This window comes from Oncorhynchus clarkii, chromosome 18 (assembly GCF_045791955.1).
Source record: "Oncorhynchus clarkii lewisi isolate Uvic-CL-2024 chromosome 18, UVic_Ocla_1.0, whole genome shotgun sequence".
Taxonomy (NCBI): domain Eukaryota; kingdom Metazoa; phylum Chordata; class Actinopteri; order Salmoniformes; family Salmonidae; genus Oncorhynchus; species Oncorhynchus clarkii.
Window position 1 is genome coordinate 54,956,022 of NC_092164.1, and position 19,032 is coordinate 54,975,053.

The 19,032-nt window shown below is 43.0% G+C and overlaps 2 protein-coding genes across 3 annotated transcripts; both read right to left on the reverse strand.

Moving 5' to 3' along the window:
• Positions 1-645: 645 nt before the first annotated feature.
• On the reverse strand, positions 646-11,034 carry LOC139372717 (cytochrome c iso-1/iso-2-like). 2 transcript variants are annotated; one of them, XM_071112508.1, is made up of 3 exons: positions 10,923-11,034; positions 6,143-6,358; positions 646-826 (listed from the first exon to the last, which is right to left on the reverse strand). In XM_071112508.1, the coding sequence occupies exons 2-3, from the start codon at positions 6,309-6,311 to the stop codon at positions 681-683; spliced, it is 315 nt and encodes a 104-aa protein (XP_070968609.1). In that variant the 5' UTR covers positions 6,312-6,358; positions 10,923-11,034; the 3' UTR covers positions 646-680. The 2 variants fall into 2 exon arrangements, with proteins under 2 accessions (XP_070968609.1, XP_070968610.1); XM_071112509.1 differs by having other exon boundaries at positions 6,143-6,354; positions 10,923-10,968.
• Positions 11,035-16,329: 5,295 nt separating this feature from the next.
• Positions 16,330-18,397, reverse strand: LOC139372373 (uncharacterized). Its single transcript, XM_071112086.1, has 3 exons — positions 18,382-18,397; positions 18,080-18,297; positions 16,330-16,740 (listed from the first exon to the last, which is right to left on the reverse strand). Exons 1-3 carry the CDS (start codon positions 18,395-18,397, stop codon positions 16,330-16,332), a joined length of 645 nt encoding a protein of 214 aa, XP_070968187.1.
• Between the last annotated feature and the right edge of the window lie 635 nt (positions 18,398-19,032).

The window sequence follows — 19,032 nt, forward strand, 5'->3', positions numbered from 1 at the left end:
TGTGATGAAATGCTGCTCTCTGCTGGTCATTTCTAGTTCTTGCGGTTCATATTCCAGAGTTGGCATTGAAGTTGCCAATGCATTCCTAATGGACAGTAGTGCCTATTAGGCCTATCCTGTTGATGTCTATAACCATGGTACACAATAATCGTATTTTAAACAAGCGTATTTTCGTTCCTTGCAAGAAAATTTAGAATTGAAAGAAGACATTGCATAATCTGACAAGAATAGATTTTTAAAAACAAGGTAAAAATTGACGGCCATTATGGATGAAACCCATTTGAGAGAGTAGTAAACATTTCAGAGCAAAGCAGCAAGCATAACATGATAATATCACAAATGTACAGCTCAGGACTAATTTTAAATAGAAAGAAATAAAACAATTACATTAAGAAACGTGAGCAGGAATGCTCAGCAAAGACTTGCGTGGCTTGCGAAAGTAATCACCCCCTTGGCATTTTTCCGATTTTGTTGCCTTACAACCTGGAACTAAAATGGGGGCTTGTAATCATTTGATTTACACAACATGCCTACCACTTTGAACATGCAAAATATGTTTTATTGTGAAACAAACAAAATATGACAAAAAAACAGAAAACTTGAGCGTGCATAACTTTTCACCCCCCCCCCCCCCCCCCCCCCCCCCACACTGTGTGTGTACAGTATGATACGGTGTCTGTCTACGAAGTGGCATCCTTTAAATAGGCTATCAGGTCCTCTCTCTCTTTCTTCTTCTTGATACCAGCAAAGATCATCTTGGTACCTGGGATGTACTTCTTAGGGTTCTCTAGATAGACCATTAGTGTCTTCTCCTCCCAGACTACACCTACAACAGAGGAACAGAGAGAGAGAGAGAGAATGAGAGACAGTGAGAAACATGGTTTGTAATGAAGATGTGTACTTATATGTACAGTCATGGCCAAAAGTTTTGAGAATGACACAAATAAGAATTTTCACAAAGTCTGCTGCCTCAGTTTGTATGATGGCAATTTGCATATACTCCAGAATGTTATGAAGAGTGATCAGACGAATTGCAATTAATTGCAAAGTCCTTCTTTGCCATGAAAATGAACTGAATCCCCCAAAAACATTTCCACTGCATTTCAGCCCTGCCACCAATGGACCAGCTGACAACATGTCAGTGATTCTCTCGTTAACACAGGTGTGAGTGTTGACGAGGACAAGTGTGGAGATCACTCTGTCATGCTGATTGAGTTCAAATTACAGACTGGAAGCTTCAAAAGGAGGGTGGTGCTTGGAATCATTGTTTTCCTCCTTCATCCATGGTTGCCTGCAAGGAAACACGTGCCGTCATCATTGCTTTGCACAAAAAGAGCTTCACAGGCAAGGATATTGCTGCCAGTAAGATTGCACCTAAATCAACCATTTATCGGATCATGAAGAACTTCAAGGAGAGCGGTTCAATTGTTGTGAAGAAGACTTCAGGGTGCCCAAGAAAGTCCAGCAAGCGCCAGGACCGTCTCCTAAAGTTGATTCAGCTGCAGGATCGGGGCACCACCAGTACAGAGTTTGCTCAGGAATGGCAGCAGGCAGATGTGAGTGCATCTGCATGCACAGTGAGGTGAAGACTTTTAGAGGATGGCCTGGTGTCAGGAAGGGCAGCAAAGAAGCCACTTCTCTCCAGGAAAAACATCAGGGACAGACTGACATTTGCAGAAGGTACAGGGATTGGACTGCTGAGGACTGGGGTAAAGTCATTTCCTCTGATGAATCCCCTTTCTGATTGTTTGGGGCATCCGGAAAAAAGCTTGTCCGGAGAAGACAAGGTGAGCGCTACCATCAGTCCTGTGTCATGCCAACAGTAAAGCATCTTGAGACCATTCATGTGTGGGGTTGCTTCTCAGCCAAGGGTGTGGGCTCACTCACAATTTTGCCTAAGAACACAGCCATGAATAAAGAATGGTACCAACACATCCTCCGAGAGTAACTTCTCCCAACCATCCAGGAACAGTTTGGTGATGAACAATGCCTTTTCCAGCATGACGGAGCACCTTGCCATAAGGCAAAAGTAATAACTAAGTGGCTCGGGGAAGAAAACATCGATATTTTGGGTCCATGGCCAGGAAACTCCCCAGACCTTAATCCCATTGAGAACGTGTGGTCAATCCTCAAGAGGCGGGTGGACAAACAAAACCCCACAAATTCTGACAAACTCCAAGCATGAATTATGCAAGAATGGGCTGCCATCAGTCAGGATGTGGCCCAGAAATTAATTGACAGCATGCCAGGGCAGATTGCAGAGGTCTTGAAAAAGAAGGGCCAACACTGCAAATATTGACTCTGCATCAACTTGACACTTATGAAATGCTTGTAATTATATTTCAGTATTCCAGGCAGCAGACTTTGTGGAAATTAATATTTGTGTCATTCTCAGTCAAATCAAATCAAATCAGTAGTATCTAACAATTCACAACAATACACACATCTCAAAGTAAAATCATTGAATTAAGAAATATATAAATATTAGGATGAGCAATGTCGGAGTGGCCTTGACTAGAATACAGTATATACATATTAATGAGTCAGTGTGTCAGTCCCCACAGTAAGGCTTTCTGCCCTATTTTACTGTTCAGGTTTCAGTCCCCACAGTAAAGGCTTTCTGCCCTATTTTACTGTTCAGGTTTCAGTCCCCACAGTAAGGTTTTCAGCCCTATTTTACTGTTCAGGTTTCAGTCCCCACAGTAAGGCTTTCTGTCCTATTTTACTGTTCAGGTTTCAGTCCCCACAGTAAGGCTTTCAGCCCTATTTTACTGTTCAGGTTTCAGTCCCCACAGTAAGGCTTTCAGCCCTATTTTACTGTTCAGGTTTCAGTCCCCACAGTAAGGCTTTCAGCCCTATTTTACTGTTCAGGTTTCAGTCTCCACAGTAAGGCTTTCTGCCCTATTTTACTGTTCAGGTTTCAGTCTCCACAGTAAGGCTTTCTGCCCTATTTTACTGTTCAGGTTTCAGTCCCCACAGTAAGGCTTTCTGCCCTATTTTACTGTTCAGGTTTCAGTCCCCACAGTAAGGCTTTCTGCCCTATTTTACTGTTCAGGTTTCAGTCTCCACAGTAAGGCTTTCTGCCCTATTTTACTGTTCAGGTTTCAGTCCCCACAGTAAGGCTTACTGTCCTATTTTACTGTTCAGGTTTCAGTCTCCACAGTAAGGCTTTCTGCCCTATTTTACTGTTCAGGTTTCAGTCTCCACACTAAGGATTACTGTTATATTTTACTGTTCAGGTATCAAATCAAATCAAACTTTAGTTGTCACATGCACCGAATACAACAGGTGTAGTATACCTTACCGTGAAGTGCTTACTTACAAGCCCTTAACCAACAATGCAGTTCAAGAAAGAGTTGTATTTGACAGTCTATCCTGCCTGTCCAGACATGTAGCTCCATCTGACAGTCTATCCTGCCTGTCCAGACATGTAGCTCCATCTGACAGTCTATCCTGCCTGTCCAGACATGTAGCTCCATCTGACAGTCTATCCTGCCTGTCCAGACATGTAACTCCATCTGACAGTCTATCCTGCCTGTCCAGACATGTAGCTCCATCTGACAGTCTATCCTGCCTGTCCAGACATGTAGCTCCATCTGACAGTCTATCCTGCCTGTCCAGACATGTAACTCCATCTGACAGTCTATCCTGCCTGTCCAGACATGTAACTCCATCTGACAGTCTATCCTGCCTGTCCAGACATGTAACTCCATCTGACAGTCTATCCTGCCTGTCCAGACATGTAGCTCCATCTGACAGTCTATCCTGCCTGTCCAGACATGTAACTCCATCTGACAGTCTATCCTGCCTGTCCAGACATGTAGCTCCATCTGACAGTCTATCCTGCCTGTCCAGACATGTAGCTCCATCTGACAGTCTATCCTGCCTGTCCAGACATGTAGCTCCATCTGACAGTCTATCCTGCCTGTCCAGACATGTAGCTCCATCTGACAGTCTATCCTGCCTGTCCAGACATGTAGCTCCATCTGACAGTCTATCCTGCCTGTCCAGACATGTAGCTCCATCTGACAGTCTATCCTGCCTGTCCAGACATGTAACTCCAGCTGACAGTCTATCCTGCCTGTCCAGACATGTAGCTCCATCTGACAGTCTATCCTGCCTGTCCAGACATGTAACTCCATCTGACAGTCTATCCTGCCTGTCCAGACATGTAGCTCCATCTGACAGTCTATCCTGCCTGTCCAGACATGTAACTCCATCTGACAGTCTATCCTGCCTGTCCAGACATGTAGCTCCATCTGACAGTCTATCCTGCCTGTCCAGACATGTAGCTCCATCTGACAGTCTATCCTGCCTGTCCAGACATGTAGCTCCATCTGACAGTCTATCCTGCCTGTCCAGACATGTAGCTCCATCTGACAGTCTATCCTGCCTGTCCAGACATGTAGCTCCATCTGACAGTCTATCCTGCCTGTCCAGACATGTAGCTCCATCTGACAGTCTATCCTGCCTGTCCAGACATGTAGCTCCATCTGACAGTCTATCCTGCCTGTCCAGACATGTAGCTCCATCTGACAGTCTATCCTGCCTGTCCAGACATGTAACTCCATCTGACAGTCTATCCTGCCTGTCCAGACATGTAACTCCATCTGACAGTCTATCCTGCCTGTCCAGACATGTAGCTCCATCTGACAGTCTATCCTGCCTGTCCAGACATGTAGCTCCATCTGACAGTCTATCCTGCCTGTCCAGACATGTAGCTCCATCTGACAGTCTATCCTGCCTGTCCAGACATGTAACTCCATCTGACAGTCTATCCTGCCTGTCCAGACATGTAACTCCATCTGACAGTCTATCCTGCCTGTCCAGACATGTAGCTCCATCTGACAGTCTATCCTGCCTGTCCAGACATGTAGCTCCATCTGACAGTCTATCCTGCCTGTCCAGACATGTAGCTCCATCTGACAGTCTATCCTGCCTGTCCAGACATGTAACTCCATCTGACAGTCTATCCTGCCTGTCCAGACATGTAGCTCCATCTGACAGTCTATCCTGCCTGTCCAGACATATAGCTCCATCTGACAGTCTATCCTGCCTGTCCAGACATGTAACTCCATCTGACAGTCTATCCTGCCTGTCCAGACATGTAACTCCATCTGACAGTCTATCCTGCCTGTCCAGACATGTAGCTCCATCTGACAGTCTATCCTGCCTGTCCAGACATGTAGCTCCATCTGACAGTCTATCCTGCCTGTCCAGACATGTAGCTCCATCTGACAGTCTATCCTGCCTGTCCAGACATGTAGCTCCATCTGACAGTCTATTCTGCCTGTCCAGACATGTAGCTCCATCTGACAGTCTATCCTGCCTGTCCAGACATTTAGCTGCATCTGACAGTCTATCCTGCCTGTCCAGACATGTAACTCCATCTGACAGTCTATCCTGCCTGTCCAGACATGTAGCTCCATCTGACAGTCTATCCTGCCTGTCCAGACATGTAGCTCCATCTGACAGTCTATTCTGCCTGTCCAGACATTTAGCTCCATCTGAGTCTATCCTGCCTGTCCAGACATGTAGCTGTATCTGACAGTCTATCCTGCCTGTCCAGACATGTAGCTGTATCTGACAGTCTATCCTGCCTGTCCAGACATGTAGCTGTATCTGACTGTCAGACTGTAAGACATAGTGGAAATGTACCAGTGCTCCACTAATGACAATCACACACTGCTACTGTACATGAATACTTCATTGGTATCCACTACATGAGATATTGTCAAACCATTCCTCTTATGATTATCTTGCATTGGACTAGTAACCGAAAGGTTGCAGGTTCGAATCCCCGAGCTGACAAGGTACAAATCTGTCATTCTGCCCATGAACAGGCAGTTAACCCACTGTTCCTAGGCCGTCATTGAAAATAAGAATTTGTTCTTAACTGACTTGCCTAGTTAAATAAAGGTTAAAAAAAATATACAAAAATCTTATGATAGAGAGAAAGTGTCATCCATACAGATGTGCTAATTATGAAAATTGACACTGACACACACATGTAATCACGCACGCACGCACGCACGCACACACACACACACACACACACACACACACACACACACACACACACACACACACACACACACACACACACACACACACACACACACACACACAGAGTGACCCTTACCCTTGTTGATGTTGGCCTGTGTGTATGAGTATCCAGGTGACTGTCCTGTCTTCCGGCCAAACAGGCCCCAGAGGTTAGGTCCCACCTTGTGTCGTCCCCCCTCATCCACCGTGTGGCACTGGGAACACTTCTGGACAAAAGCCTTCTTCCCTTTCTCTGTGTCCCCCATTGCAACTTGCTCTCTGTCCTGGACAGAAAGAGAACTATGCTGTCTGCCTAAATAAAACAAAGGTTGAGTAGCAATTATGGAAACAAGCTACATTTAGTGTTGTTACTGTGTAGTTACATGTAGCCTCGTGACACCAATATATAACCTATGGTATGCATGTCAGGATATGTGTCCTCGACATGTCCTATTTCTCCCAATGATGTCACTATATTTTGTGTGTGGAACATTTTCGCCCCTTGCACAGTGGAGAACCCAGTTATTAACCAGCCTGGTCTAATATACCAAATTACTCAAATTGGTATGATATGTTATGTTTGGTATGGTTACATAAGACACAAGGTTACTTAACTCTTGTGTAGTCTTAACATTCTGTATACTCCCCTTGTCCTAAGGGTAAAAAATGACCCGCCTTCTATAAACCCCTAAAATACAGCAGCTTAATTGAATTTTAAACCCCAAATATATGTTGCATGAAGAAACAACCTGTCATTCATCACAAACTTCATGAATGTCTGGGTTTTCCCTCTTCACAGTGCAGAAAGACTGCATTTAATAAGTGAACACTTGTTTTTATTACAACACACCTGTAATAATTGATTTCTTTACTAAAGCAGGGGTTTATTATTATTATTGCTAAAGGTATTGCATTGGTGTAAACATTCATTTTTTTTTTGCAAGAGTTAGCACTTGAATAGCCTAAGAAAGTATCAGAAATGTGCAGACAGTTGTTTTGAATGCATTTTAATGAAGGGAAACAATAACGGCAACATAGTGATATATTCTTACAGTTGAAGATGGAAGTTTACATACACTTTAGCCAAATACATTTAAAACTCAGAATTCACAATTCCTGATAGATAATCCTAGTAAAAATTCCCTGTCTTGGGTCAGTTACGATCACCACTTTATTTTAAGAATGTGAAATGTCAGAATAGAGAATTATTTATTTAAGCTTTTATTTCTTTCATCACATTCCCAGTGGGTCAGAGGTCTACATACACTCAATTTGTATTTGGTAGCATTAACTTGGGTCAAACATTTCGGGTAGCCTTCCACAAGCTTCCCACAATAAACTGGGTGAATTTTGCCCCATTCCTCCTGACAGAGCTGGTGCAACTGAATCAGGTTTGTAGGCCTCCTTGCTCGCACACGCTTTTTCAGTTCTGCCCACAAATGTTCTATAGGATTGAGGTCAGGGCTTTGTGATGGCCACTCCAATACCTTGACTTTGTTGTCCTTAAGCCATTTTCTCTTGAGGTGTTGCTTCAATATGTCCACATATGTCCACATATCACGATGCCATCAATTTTGTGAAGTGCACCAGTCCCTCCTGCAGCAAAGCACCCCCACAACATGATGCTGCCACCCCTGTGATTCACAGTTGGGATGGTGTTCTTCGGCTTGCAAGCCTCCCCCTTTTTCCTCCAAACATAACGATGATCATTATGGCCAAACAGTTCTATTTTTGTTTCATCAGACCAGAGGACATTTCTCAAAAAAGTACGATATTTTTCCTCATGTGCAGTTGCAAACCATAGTCTGGCATTTTTATGGCAGTTTTTGAGCAGTGACTTCTTCCTTGCTGAGCAGCCTTTCAAGTTCTGTCGATACTGTGGATATAGATACTTTTGTACCTGTTTCCTCCACCATCTTCACAAGGACCTTTGCTGTTGTTCTGGGATTGATTTGCACTTTTCACACCAAAGTATGTTCATCTCTACGAGAAAGAAAGTGTCTCCTTCCTGAGCGGTATGACGGCTGTGTGGTCCAATGGTGTTTATACCTGCGTGTTTATACCTGGATGTCTTGCTCCCAGACAGACTAAATAACTTTTTTGCTCGCTTTGAGGACAATACAGTTCCACTGACACGGCCCGCTACCAAAACATGCAGACTCTCCTACACTGCAGCCGACGTGAGAAAAACATTTAAACATGTTAACCCTCGCAAGGCTGCCTTCCCAGACGGCATCCCCAGCCGCGTCCTCAGAGCATGCGCAGACCAGCTGGCTGGTGTGTTTACGGACATATTCAATCAATCCTTATCCCAGTCTGCTGTTCCCACATGCTTCAAGAGGGCCACCATTGTTCCTGTTCCCAAGAAAGCTAAGGTAACTGAGCTAAACGACTACCGCCCCGTAGCACTCACTTCCGTCATCATGAAGTGCTTTGAGAGACTAGTCAAGGACCATATCACCTCCACCCTACCTGACACCCTAGACCCACTCCAATTTGCTTACCGCCCCAATAGGTCCACAGACGACGCAATCGCAACCACACTGCACACTGCCCTAACCCATCTGGACAAGAGGAAAACCTATGTGAGAATGCTGTTCATCGACTACAGCTCAGCATTTAACACCATAGTACCCTCCAAACTCGTCATCAAGCTCAAGACCCTGGGTCTCGACCCCGCCCTGTGCAACTGGGTACTGGACTTCCTGACAGGCCACCCCCAGGTGGTGAGTGTAGGTAACAACATCTCCACCCCGCTGATCCTCAACACTGGGACCCCACAAGGGTGCGTTCTGAGCCCTCTCCTGTACTCCCTGTTCACCCACGACTGCGTGGCCATGCACCCCTCCAACTCAATCATCAAGTTTGTGGACGACACTACAGTGGTAGGCTTGATTACCAACAATGATGAGACGGCCTACAGGGAGGAGGTGAGGGCCCTCGGAGTGTGGTGTCAGGAAAATAACCTCACACTCAACGTCAACAAAACAAAGGAGATGATTGTGGACTTTAGGAAACAGCAGAGGGAGCACCCCCCTATCCACATCGACGGGACAGTAGTGGAGAGGGTAGTAAGTTTTAAGTTCCTCGGCGTACACATCACGGACAAACTGAATTGGTCCACCCACACTGACAGCATTGTGAATAAGGCGCAGCAGCGCCTCTTCAACCTCAGGAGGCTGAAGAAATTTGGCTTGTCACCAAAAGCACTTCTACAGATGCATCCTGATGGGCTGTATCACCGCCTGGTACGGCAACTGCTCCGCCCACAACCGTAAGGCTCTCCAGAGGGTAGTGAGGTCTGCACAACACGCACGCGCGCACACACACACACACACACACACAGACTCACGCGCACGCGCACGCATCTTGTCCAGGTTGTCCACGCCGCCTTCGTTGTCTTTGTAGTCCAGGATGATGGCTTGCTACCTGTCATCACGATCACTTTGTGCAGTGTGCTCAGGAGGACCACATTCTTGTTTCTCTTTGGGAGGTAAGAAACTAGAGTGGTGGGGGGGTGAAGGCAAACTTTGATGAGAAGTCCTCTCTCCCCCTTGTTGCAAGGAGTGCAGGGGGAGATCAGGCTTGTTCTTTCTAACTGTGCCAACCATGGTGATCTTCCTCTTCAGGAGCTGCTGGTTGAGTTCAATCAGTAGCACACATAATCTAAATGTCTCATTGTGTGTGTGTGTGTGTGTGTGTGTGTGTGTGTGTGTGTGTGTGTGTGTGTGTGTGTGTGTGTGTGTGTGTGTGTGTGTGTGTGTGCGTGTGTGTGTGTGGTTTTTGCGGTGTGTAAATTATTTTAGAACTGCCAGGTCAAAAATGACCATAAGACAATCTTTGTACCCTGGTGTTGTACAGCTTTCATGGAAATATGAACAAAGGTAATGTTTCACTTTTTTCTAATGTTGTGGTCACTCTAAAAATACAATTTAGGGGGTTTTCTCTGCTGTTAAACATAGTGGAGGGTGAAAGGAGGGTGGATAGGTCAGCGTATAATGCAAATGTTTAGCATGTGTGTTCGAATCTCAACATGGACAATTTTAGCTTATTAGCAACTTTATAACTACTTACTACTTTTATCTACTTTGCAATTGCTTAACATGTTAGCTAACCCTTCCCCTAACCCTAACCTTAACTCTTCAACCCAACTCCTAACCTTAACCCCTAACGCTAATTAGATGTTCATCAATGTTTCTTAAATGTCGAAGTTGTTGCAAATGTCAAATTTCAAAGTGTTTAAGATTAAGTTGAAGTTTAATTTTTAACGTTAGGGTTAAGGTCAGGCATTAATGCAGAAATATTAAGGTTAGGCATTAACTCCAAATGGTTAAGGTAAGGGTTAAAGTTTTGGAAAGGCTTAAAACATAAATCTCAAAAACAACTTTTTATCGCTGGATTCGAACTAGAAACCCTTGGAATCAGAGGCAGATGCTTATGCCCTAGCAAACAGAAACTTATCTGAAGGAGCAGCATCACCCCCAACATCCTCCGACATAAATGGGCAATGGATACTGACTTGTATCCTTGGTGACCATACAAAACATAACATATCACACTAAATGGAGTATATCTTATTTAGTTACAGAATAATGTGAAATGCTCTGAGACCAAGTTGAGTTAACGCCGACCTCAGGTAGGAAAATACCAAGTACATTTAATCCGGAAAAAATGTTGTATCCAGAGAACTTTATATATATTCACAAAATGTTGTTTCGGTTTCGACTGAAGGCTACAAAAACAGAGAGAATAGGAAACACCTACAATTGATAGTTGTTGGTACGTTTTGAATAGCACAAACTCCAAAAAACGAATGAATAGATAATAGTTGTCTAAATGTTTTCATGAAGAGGTAAAGGCAACAAAAAGAAGCTCACCTGTTGGAAGATGAAAGTGTGTCTGATTCTCAGGTAAATTACCCCACCTTTAAAAAGTGTGTCAGAAACTTGACACAGTGCATATTCTGTACCGTCTCGTGGCTACGCCCCAAGAAAACGCATTAGTATTGGAAAGTAGAGCTGCCAAACAAAACTTTCTCAAATTTCACGACTATCCCTGTTGAATAATCCATGAATCACCATGCTGAAAAAAATATATTTTATAAGCGCGTCGATTGAGCAATATATTGGAAGCGATGCCAGCTATGCGAGTCACACTTATTTCCTATGGCAAGCCTATTAAACCTATTGAATAACTGAAACAGTTGTAGGAATAATAGACTTGTGTGAAACATTGGAAAACTAAGATATAGCAGGCAGAAAATGGACTAGAAATTGGTAGCTATTAATGTTTACAACCAAATTATTATTTTGTTGACAGTAAAACAAATTAACGAGTCTTTGTTTCTTGTACTTTGTAAGGTATCTCTCTTCATTTAGAAGGAAACCTCTCAGCTAGAGTTTTGGAATGTGTGTGTGTGTATATGTGTGTGTGTACGCACACGTTTGTGTGGGTGTGTGTGCATGTATGTGTGTGTGCTATACATTAGCCTCAGTTGTGGATGTAGAATGACTGTCGCGGCGTCGGTCCTGTAGAACGAGTCCTGAATCTCCAACAGAACCGATTGGGACCAGAACAACCCTCAACCCCCACGGCTCTTTTGCCCCAACCCCCACTGCCTGTACCCCTCCTTGTTCCCCTCCAGGGAAGCTCCCCTGGATCACTTCTTCATCCCAGAACCAATGTAGCAACAACAAACAAAAAATATTTGCGACCTGTAATGGAAACGGCAAATATATGATACATTTTGTACCTTCTACAGGGGTGTATTTCATTAGTGCGACAAAGGATAATGGAAACGGTGTTTTTTCTAATTAATTATGATTTGCCAAAACATTTTGAAGGTATGCACATGATGTCATCACATAGGGTACTATGGGGTAAATAGCCCCCTCTAAGAACAATGTCTAATTGCTGACACAAAAAAAGCAACGTTTGGAAAAACATTGGTATGTGGAGGAAGATCAAGTTTAGGCAAATAAACTATTAATTGAAATAGATTGCTACCGTTTACACTTTTTGAGTTATTTCATGAAATATTGAGAGCCGTTTTTCAGTTAGTCAGGCGCAGGAGAGCAGGGATTTCTGAGAAGCGTGTTTAATATAGATAGATATATGTATACATAGTCCACCAATACAAGATTGGCCCAGATGAATATCCAAACTACGCTCTCGAAGGAACAGAAACTCGTGTCAATACACGGAGGAACAACCACAGTTCCGACTCTACATACACGTACGTAAATGCGAAAACAATAAACAGCATAGAATACCGAACGCAAATACCTACAAGCTTAATTCTACAAGAATTAGGGCAGGTAACAGGTGCCCTATATACACACAGAAATAAAAGCAATTGAAACCAGGTGTGAAAAGGAACCCAGACAAAACAACCAAAAAAGGAAAAAGGGATCGGTAGCGGCTAGTAAACCGGCGACGCCGAACGCCGAGCACCGCCCGAACAGGGAGAGGAGTTACCTTCGGTAGAAGTCGTGACAAGTTACCCGATGGGAGAGATGCCAATTGAAAAGCGCTCTCTTAAAAACGTAGATAGCTATCTAGTTATATGACATACAATGCTGTGTAAAATAGCTAAAAGGCAACAAAAGTTAAATATCCACCTTCTGCTACCGCTTCTGTCAAGCCGTCTACCAATACAGTTTGACCCATACGTTTGATCAATCCAACATATGCCTCCCCCTGAACGCATTGCAACTGCCTGTTCAAAGCAATGCTGCAAGGCAAATGCAGCGTTTCATTTATTCTGGTGTACCAAAATGCAATGACGGTGTGATTGAAGTGTTAGCGGAGACTGTACTCACATTAAACATTGGCTAAATCAGAAATCACCTTCACATTTCTATCTCGGAATCTGTAATGCTTTAGCTTTACAGATTTAGTACAGTCCCTTTAAAAAAAATGATTTGAGTACATGTAATATATCAATATTGATTGACTATAGGTTGTTATTGATTGATTCTAGGTTTGTTGTATTTTTTAAGTACTCAGGTAGGATGTTTCCTCTGTAGCCATAGTGGAAGTGTCCCTTGCGGGTGTCTCAGTGTATTCTGGGACCAGGAAACGGGGGTGTCTCACTTCGCTCTGCCGGGGACTTCCCAGCCTGTGTGGAGGAAGCCTACAAAGTGCACTCTTCATGTGAGGCAATACTTCTGAATGTGAACTCCAGAGACCTTGCTAGCTACAATGTATACTCCTCTGGAGACTCTGCTGCAATACACCCTTTACAGTAACAGGTTGAGCAAAAACTGGTTGAATCAACAGTGTTTCCACATCATTGATAAAATAATCTATGTGATGACATTGAATCAATGTGGAACAGTGATTACCTTTGCAGAAAATCATCAATGTAAGGGGATTTTGTCCTTTTTTCACCTAACTTTTAGCCTAAATCCAATGGCATGGCGAAGTGTTTTTTTGATTTCATGTTGAATTCACGTTAGTTGACAAATCAAAACTAGACGTTGAACTGACATCTGTGCCCAGTGGGAAGTAATATGACCACGCACTCACATGGTCTAGCTATTACACTGACCTATCTATCATTAGCTAAGTACTGTGCTTGACTCGGATTGAAATAGATGCCAGTACTTATTTTGGGAGGGAGCTCTCACGAGAGGTCGCCGTCTCATAAGGACAGTTCAGTGAATCACTTGAGACCCCCTCTGTCGCTCTCTTTGCCTTGCCAAACTCCCTGTAGCCCGGCCAACAATGACCCCGGCCTGTGTTCACTTTCATTTTTCCCAAAATCTTTTTAACTTGTATTGTCTACATCACTTCACGATGTTGATCATGGTGAATATAATGTATGACACCATTCACACTGCGGCTCCATTATGAGTTCATCAGATGGTAAAGATTGGCCTTGGTGTAATGTCATCATATTAGCTACACTACATGACCAAAAGTATGTGGACACCTGCTTGTCGAAAATCTCATTCCTAAATAATGTGCATTAATATGGAGTTGGTCCCCCCTTTTCTGCTATAACAGCCTCCCCTCTTTTGGGAAGACTTTGCACTAGATGCTGGAACATTGCTGCAGGCTTTCATTCAGCCACAAGATTATTAGTGAGGTCGGGCATTGATGTTGGGCGTTTAGGCCTGGCTCACAGTCGCCGTTCAAATTAATCCCAAAGATGTTCGATAGGGTTGAGGTCAGTGTTCTGCGCAGGCCAGTCAAGTTCTTCCACACCGATCTCGACAAACTATTTCTGTATGGACCTGTCTTTGTGCATGAGGGCATTGCTGAAAGAGAAAAGGGCCTTCCCCAAACTGTTGCCACAAAGTTGGAAGGATGGAATAGTCTAGAATGACATTGTATGCTGCAGCGTTATGATTTCCCTTCACTGGAACTAAGCCCGAACCATGAAAAACAGCCCCAGACCATTATTCCTCCTCCACCAAACTTTACAGTTGCCACTATTGTATAGCATTCTCCTGGCATCCGCCAAACCCAGATTTGTCCGTCGGACTGCCAGATGGTGAAGTGTGATTCATCACTCCGGAGAAGGTGTTTCTACTGCTCCAGAGTCCAATAGCATCAAACTTTACACCACTCCAGCCGACACTTGGCATGGCGCATGGTGATCTTAGGCTTGTGTGTGGCTGACAAACAGTTATAGTGCTGACATTGCTTCCAGAGACAGTTTGAAACTCGGTAGTGAGTGTTGCAACAGAGGACAGACGATTTTTATGCTCTTCGCGCTTCAGCACTCACCTGTCCTGTTCTGTGAGCTTGTGTGGCCTACCACTTCGTGGCACAGTTGCTGTTGCTCCTAGACGTTTCCACTTCACAATAACAGCACTTACAGTTGAGCGGGGCAGCTCTAGCAGGGCAGAATTTTGAACAATTGAGTTGTTGGAATCGTGGCATCCTACAATGGTGCCACGTTAAAAGTCACTGAGCTCTTCAGTAAAACCATTCTACTGCCAGTGTTTGTCTATGGAGATTGCATGGCTGTGTGCTCGATTTTATACACCTACCTGAAATAGCCAAATCCACTAATTTGAAGGGGTGTCCATATACTTTTGTATATACACAGTGTAGTGTATATCGATATACTACATGTATGATGTATTGCTGTTTGATAGGCTACATAGCTGTTTCAAGAAGTGGAACTTTGAGAAGTTGACATTTGGTAGACCACATTCAGGACCTCGGTATAGTCATTTTAATCTGTGCTTTACATGATTAAGTAACAATATGGCACCAACTTAACAATATTCATACATTACATAGGCTATTAGATAAATATGAGGGAAAGCCACAAGCCACGTTGTGGAAACAGCACGCTATTCTGTGGTGTCAGAAGTCATTTAAAGTTCAAAAGAGTAAATCCAACTTCGACCTCTTCACAATATGTTATGAATTCCAATTTGTTGTTGCTAACTTCAGCTAGGGGTTAGAGTTTCTTCTTCCTCTGAGCCAAAATCATATTATAATAGTCTTGATGCCGGAAGAATGAAAATATATTTACATTTTGAAATCATAGGCTTATAAGTCATATTGCCCCATCCAAAAGTCAATATTGTATCTAATCTTTTTTCCATCGGCTACTATTTTTTATAGTCAGTCATTATACCTTATGTTAAACAAGCAACAAAAACATCATTATGCAACGTGGTCTCAAAGCATTTTGTATTATTCTGAGACACTGCATTTACTATGTTACGTTTCATATGGTATGTATTCATTTGTGGATGTCCATCATCCATTTCGTATCATATGTTACGAATTTGCAAAATGTAAAATATGTCACAAATTTGCAAAAGGTATGAAACGTTACTAATTTCAAGTTGTTGTGGCTAATGTTAGCTAGGGATGGCTAGGTGGCAAATGCTAACATTAGCTAAATGGATAACGTTTTCAATATGTTATGAATTGCAATTCGTACAATATGTTGTGAATTTGCAAAACGTACAATATGTTACAAATTTGCAAAGTGTATGATATGTTATGAATTCCAATTTGTTAGAGTTAGGTGTTAAGGTTAGGGTTAAGGTTAGGGTTAGGAGTTAGGTTAAAGGGTTAAGGTTAGGGTTAGGAGTTAGGTTAAAGGGTTAAGGTTAGGGTTAGGAGTTAGGTTAAAGGGTTAAGGTTGGGGTTAGGGAAAGGAATAGCTAAAAGGGTTAAGGTTAGGATTAGGGGAAGGGTAAACTAACAAGCTAAGTAGTTGCAAAGTAGGTAAAAAGTAGTAAGTAGATTTACTCTTACTATGTTATGTCTAGTCTATGAGCCCAGTCTGCATTATATGTAAATGTAGGTCTACCTAATGTTCACATTTGGCACGGGTTCAAACATGCGTGAGTAAAAGGCCATGGCTCGGAAAGGATACCTGTGGTAGAACTCATTCCTGCTGAACCTCGGTGGCAAGGTGGCAGAGGGCACTGTCCCGATCCGGGGACATTCAATACATGAGGTCATAAATGTTGCAACAGACCCCTGTGCTCTTCCAAACCGTTGTGGTAAATTGAGGGTGGATTTGGGTGAGTGCGTGTCGTCAGGTTGGGAGTCCCGGCCGAAGCGCAGTGGGAGGTTGGCGTGAAGGTGTGAAGGTTTGACCGGTGGCGGGGAGAGTCGGACCATGGTAGGTGCTGAGCTGACTTTTCCGCTGGTTGGTGCTACGTTGATTTTGAAATCATCCACCTCGAGACTCCGTAGTATTTCATTGTTCGTCTGAAAAGCAAAACGCAGAAAAACACATGAAATATTTCACCCCTTTAATTTTTTTGTGTGTGAATAAAATGTAGAAAAATATATATTTTACATGTGGCCATTAAGGCCAGATTGTGTTTTAATTCATGGTGTGCATCATTGTCAGACTGATAGCCTATCAGAACAGGATAGAGCACACAAGAAAGACATAGGCTAGCCTTTTCTGTCCATTATAAAGAATTCATTTAAATTAGTAGAACATTTAAGATGGTCATACGAAGGATCATTTAGCTATTTCATTTAGAATTTTAGGGCCCCAATAAGTATCACCCAAACATATTGTTTAATTATTTGAGGAAACATTGAATTTGATCTTTCCACTATTAGCCCATAGAAATGCATTGAATAATAGATTCATACATGGTTAACCAGATGGTCAAAAGGGAGTATGTTTTGAAGTGTCTGTCCAATATCTGAGAGATACAATACAAGAAAGATCAGATTTTAAAAAATGTATTGACCCATATTTAACCCCTTTTTTTTGGCACTAAATTTCAGTATACTATATGTCTCCTGGTCTGACAAACATCTCTGCAGCTGTGCCACCTTCCACTGCAGATGCGAAAGGAAGACATAGGTGGATGCATTGGATTGAAACGCAGTCCATGCAAACAGATAGCTTTAACGGACTGATTTAGAATTGTGTTATGCTAATTAGATCTCCACGGGGGGGGACTCTAGGGGGTTAAGCCTACGTTTTCCTGTTTTCTCTGCTTGTATTACTTACTTTATGCTTCTTGTAAGTGCTCATTCAGCACTATGAGCTGCAACTATTTACTTATTTTTAAATGAAGTTTACTATGAAAATAATAATTATTTAAGATGCACTATGCAGAAATCGCTCTGCCATTTCCTGGTTCAGTTTATGTGACAAAATAAGCTAGTATAGTGTAGAGAATCATTCTACCATCTAAACCGCTGTGAAATATATTTCCCATAACCAAACATGTTGTATTTTCAGCTGTTTGAAGCTGGTGTACAAAACCAAAAGTAAAAGACGCAAAAACAAAACTTAAGAAGGGAAGTATAGAAATAGTGCATATAGAACATATCCGCAGCTTCTTAGACTTGCTTTCACTATAACGCACATTTCTATGTGAATTTGGTCTGGTTGCTAAAAAGTGATTGTCACTTTAAATAGCAATAATATAGGCTATCAAATAGCCATCTCTTAGTAGGCCTACTTTATTATCTAATTGACATAAAGATGTATTTCGCTACATTTTGCCTATTTCTTTCAAGATCCCTATAGCCAACACTACTACTTTAGAGGTCATTTTGGGTGTAGGTTTATGCTTACCTGAGGATGCTGTCGCTGTCTGGTGGTGTGTCTGTTGTTGTCGTCAGTCATGGACATTCTGTACACCCCAGAGTCAGAGGTCATCACCCCTTGGAACTCCACACATCCCAAAATAACCAAGGTGAACATCACCATCATCATAGTCGCAGTGGCAGGAAGCATCTTGTCTCTGTGGAACACTGAGTACAACACTTCTAGCCTCTCTCCTTGACCGTCACCTGCTCTTAAAGGGTGCAGAAACACACACACATACACACACACAGCCTTCACCAACCAGAATCATGAATGAACGTATTGCCCACCCCGGAACTTCCTCATTTGGCCCACATACAAAACATATTACATACACACAAATTCCCAGTTCGCCACAGAACCATACATGAGAGCAAATGCTCATTAAGCCCTCACACATTAGACACACATACAATTACAGAACCGGAATGAACTAGTCATTGAACAGTGTCCCATCTGACATGTGTATACACACACACTAAAATGCATGAGAATAGTATTTGTGACAGGTGAGCATTCACTTATTAATTAGTAGAGCTTCTTTGTGGTCATGGTAACAGAGAGCCTTGCAAGAAACATTGGAGGAAACGTCCTCTTCTGAACTCGCCATTTCCTGTGTGTAAGGTTTGGAACCATATAATTAGGAATTAGAACGCTAACAATTGAATAGGATCTCTATTGCCTCTGAAGCTAAGCAGGGTTGGTCCTGGTTGTTATCTGGATGGGAGACCAGATGCTGCTGGAAGTGGTGTTGGAAGGCCAGTAAAAAAAAATATCCCAACGCCCCAGGGCAGTGATTGGGGACACTGCCCTATGTAGGGTGCCGTCCTTCGGATGGGACGTTAAACTGATGTCCTGACTCTCCGTGGTCACTAAAGATCCCATGGCACTTATCGTAACAGTAGCGGTGACAACCTCGGTATTCTGGTAAAATTCCCAAT

What these genes read in the sequence shown, in the direction of transcription:
- LOC139372717 (XM_071112508.1), bottom strand. Translation starts at nt 6,311, where the DNA reads ATGGGGGACACAGAGAAAGGGAAGAAGGCTTTTGTCCAGAAGTGTTCC. An exon ending in ACAGGCCAACATCAACAAGG is followed by an intron (nt 827 to 6,142) that starts GTAAGGGTCACT and finishes CCTCTGTTGTAG; the next exon opens with GTGTAGTCTGGGAGGAGAAG.
- LOC139372373 (XM_071112086.1), bottom strand. An exon ending in GACAGCGACAGCATCCTCAG is followed by an intron (nt 16,741 to 18,079) that starts GTAAGCATAAAC and finishes TTTGCTTTTCAG; the next exon opens with ACGAACAATGAAATACTACG.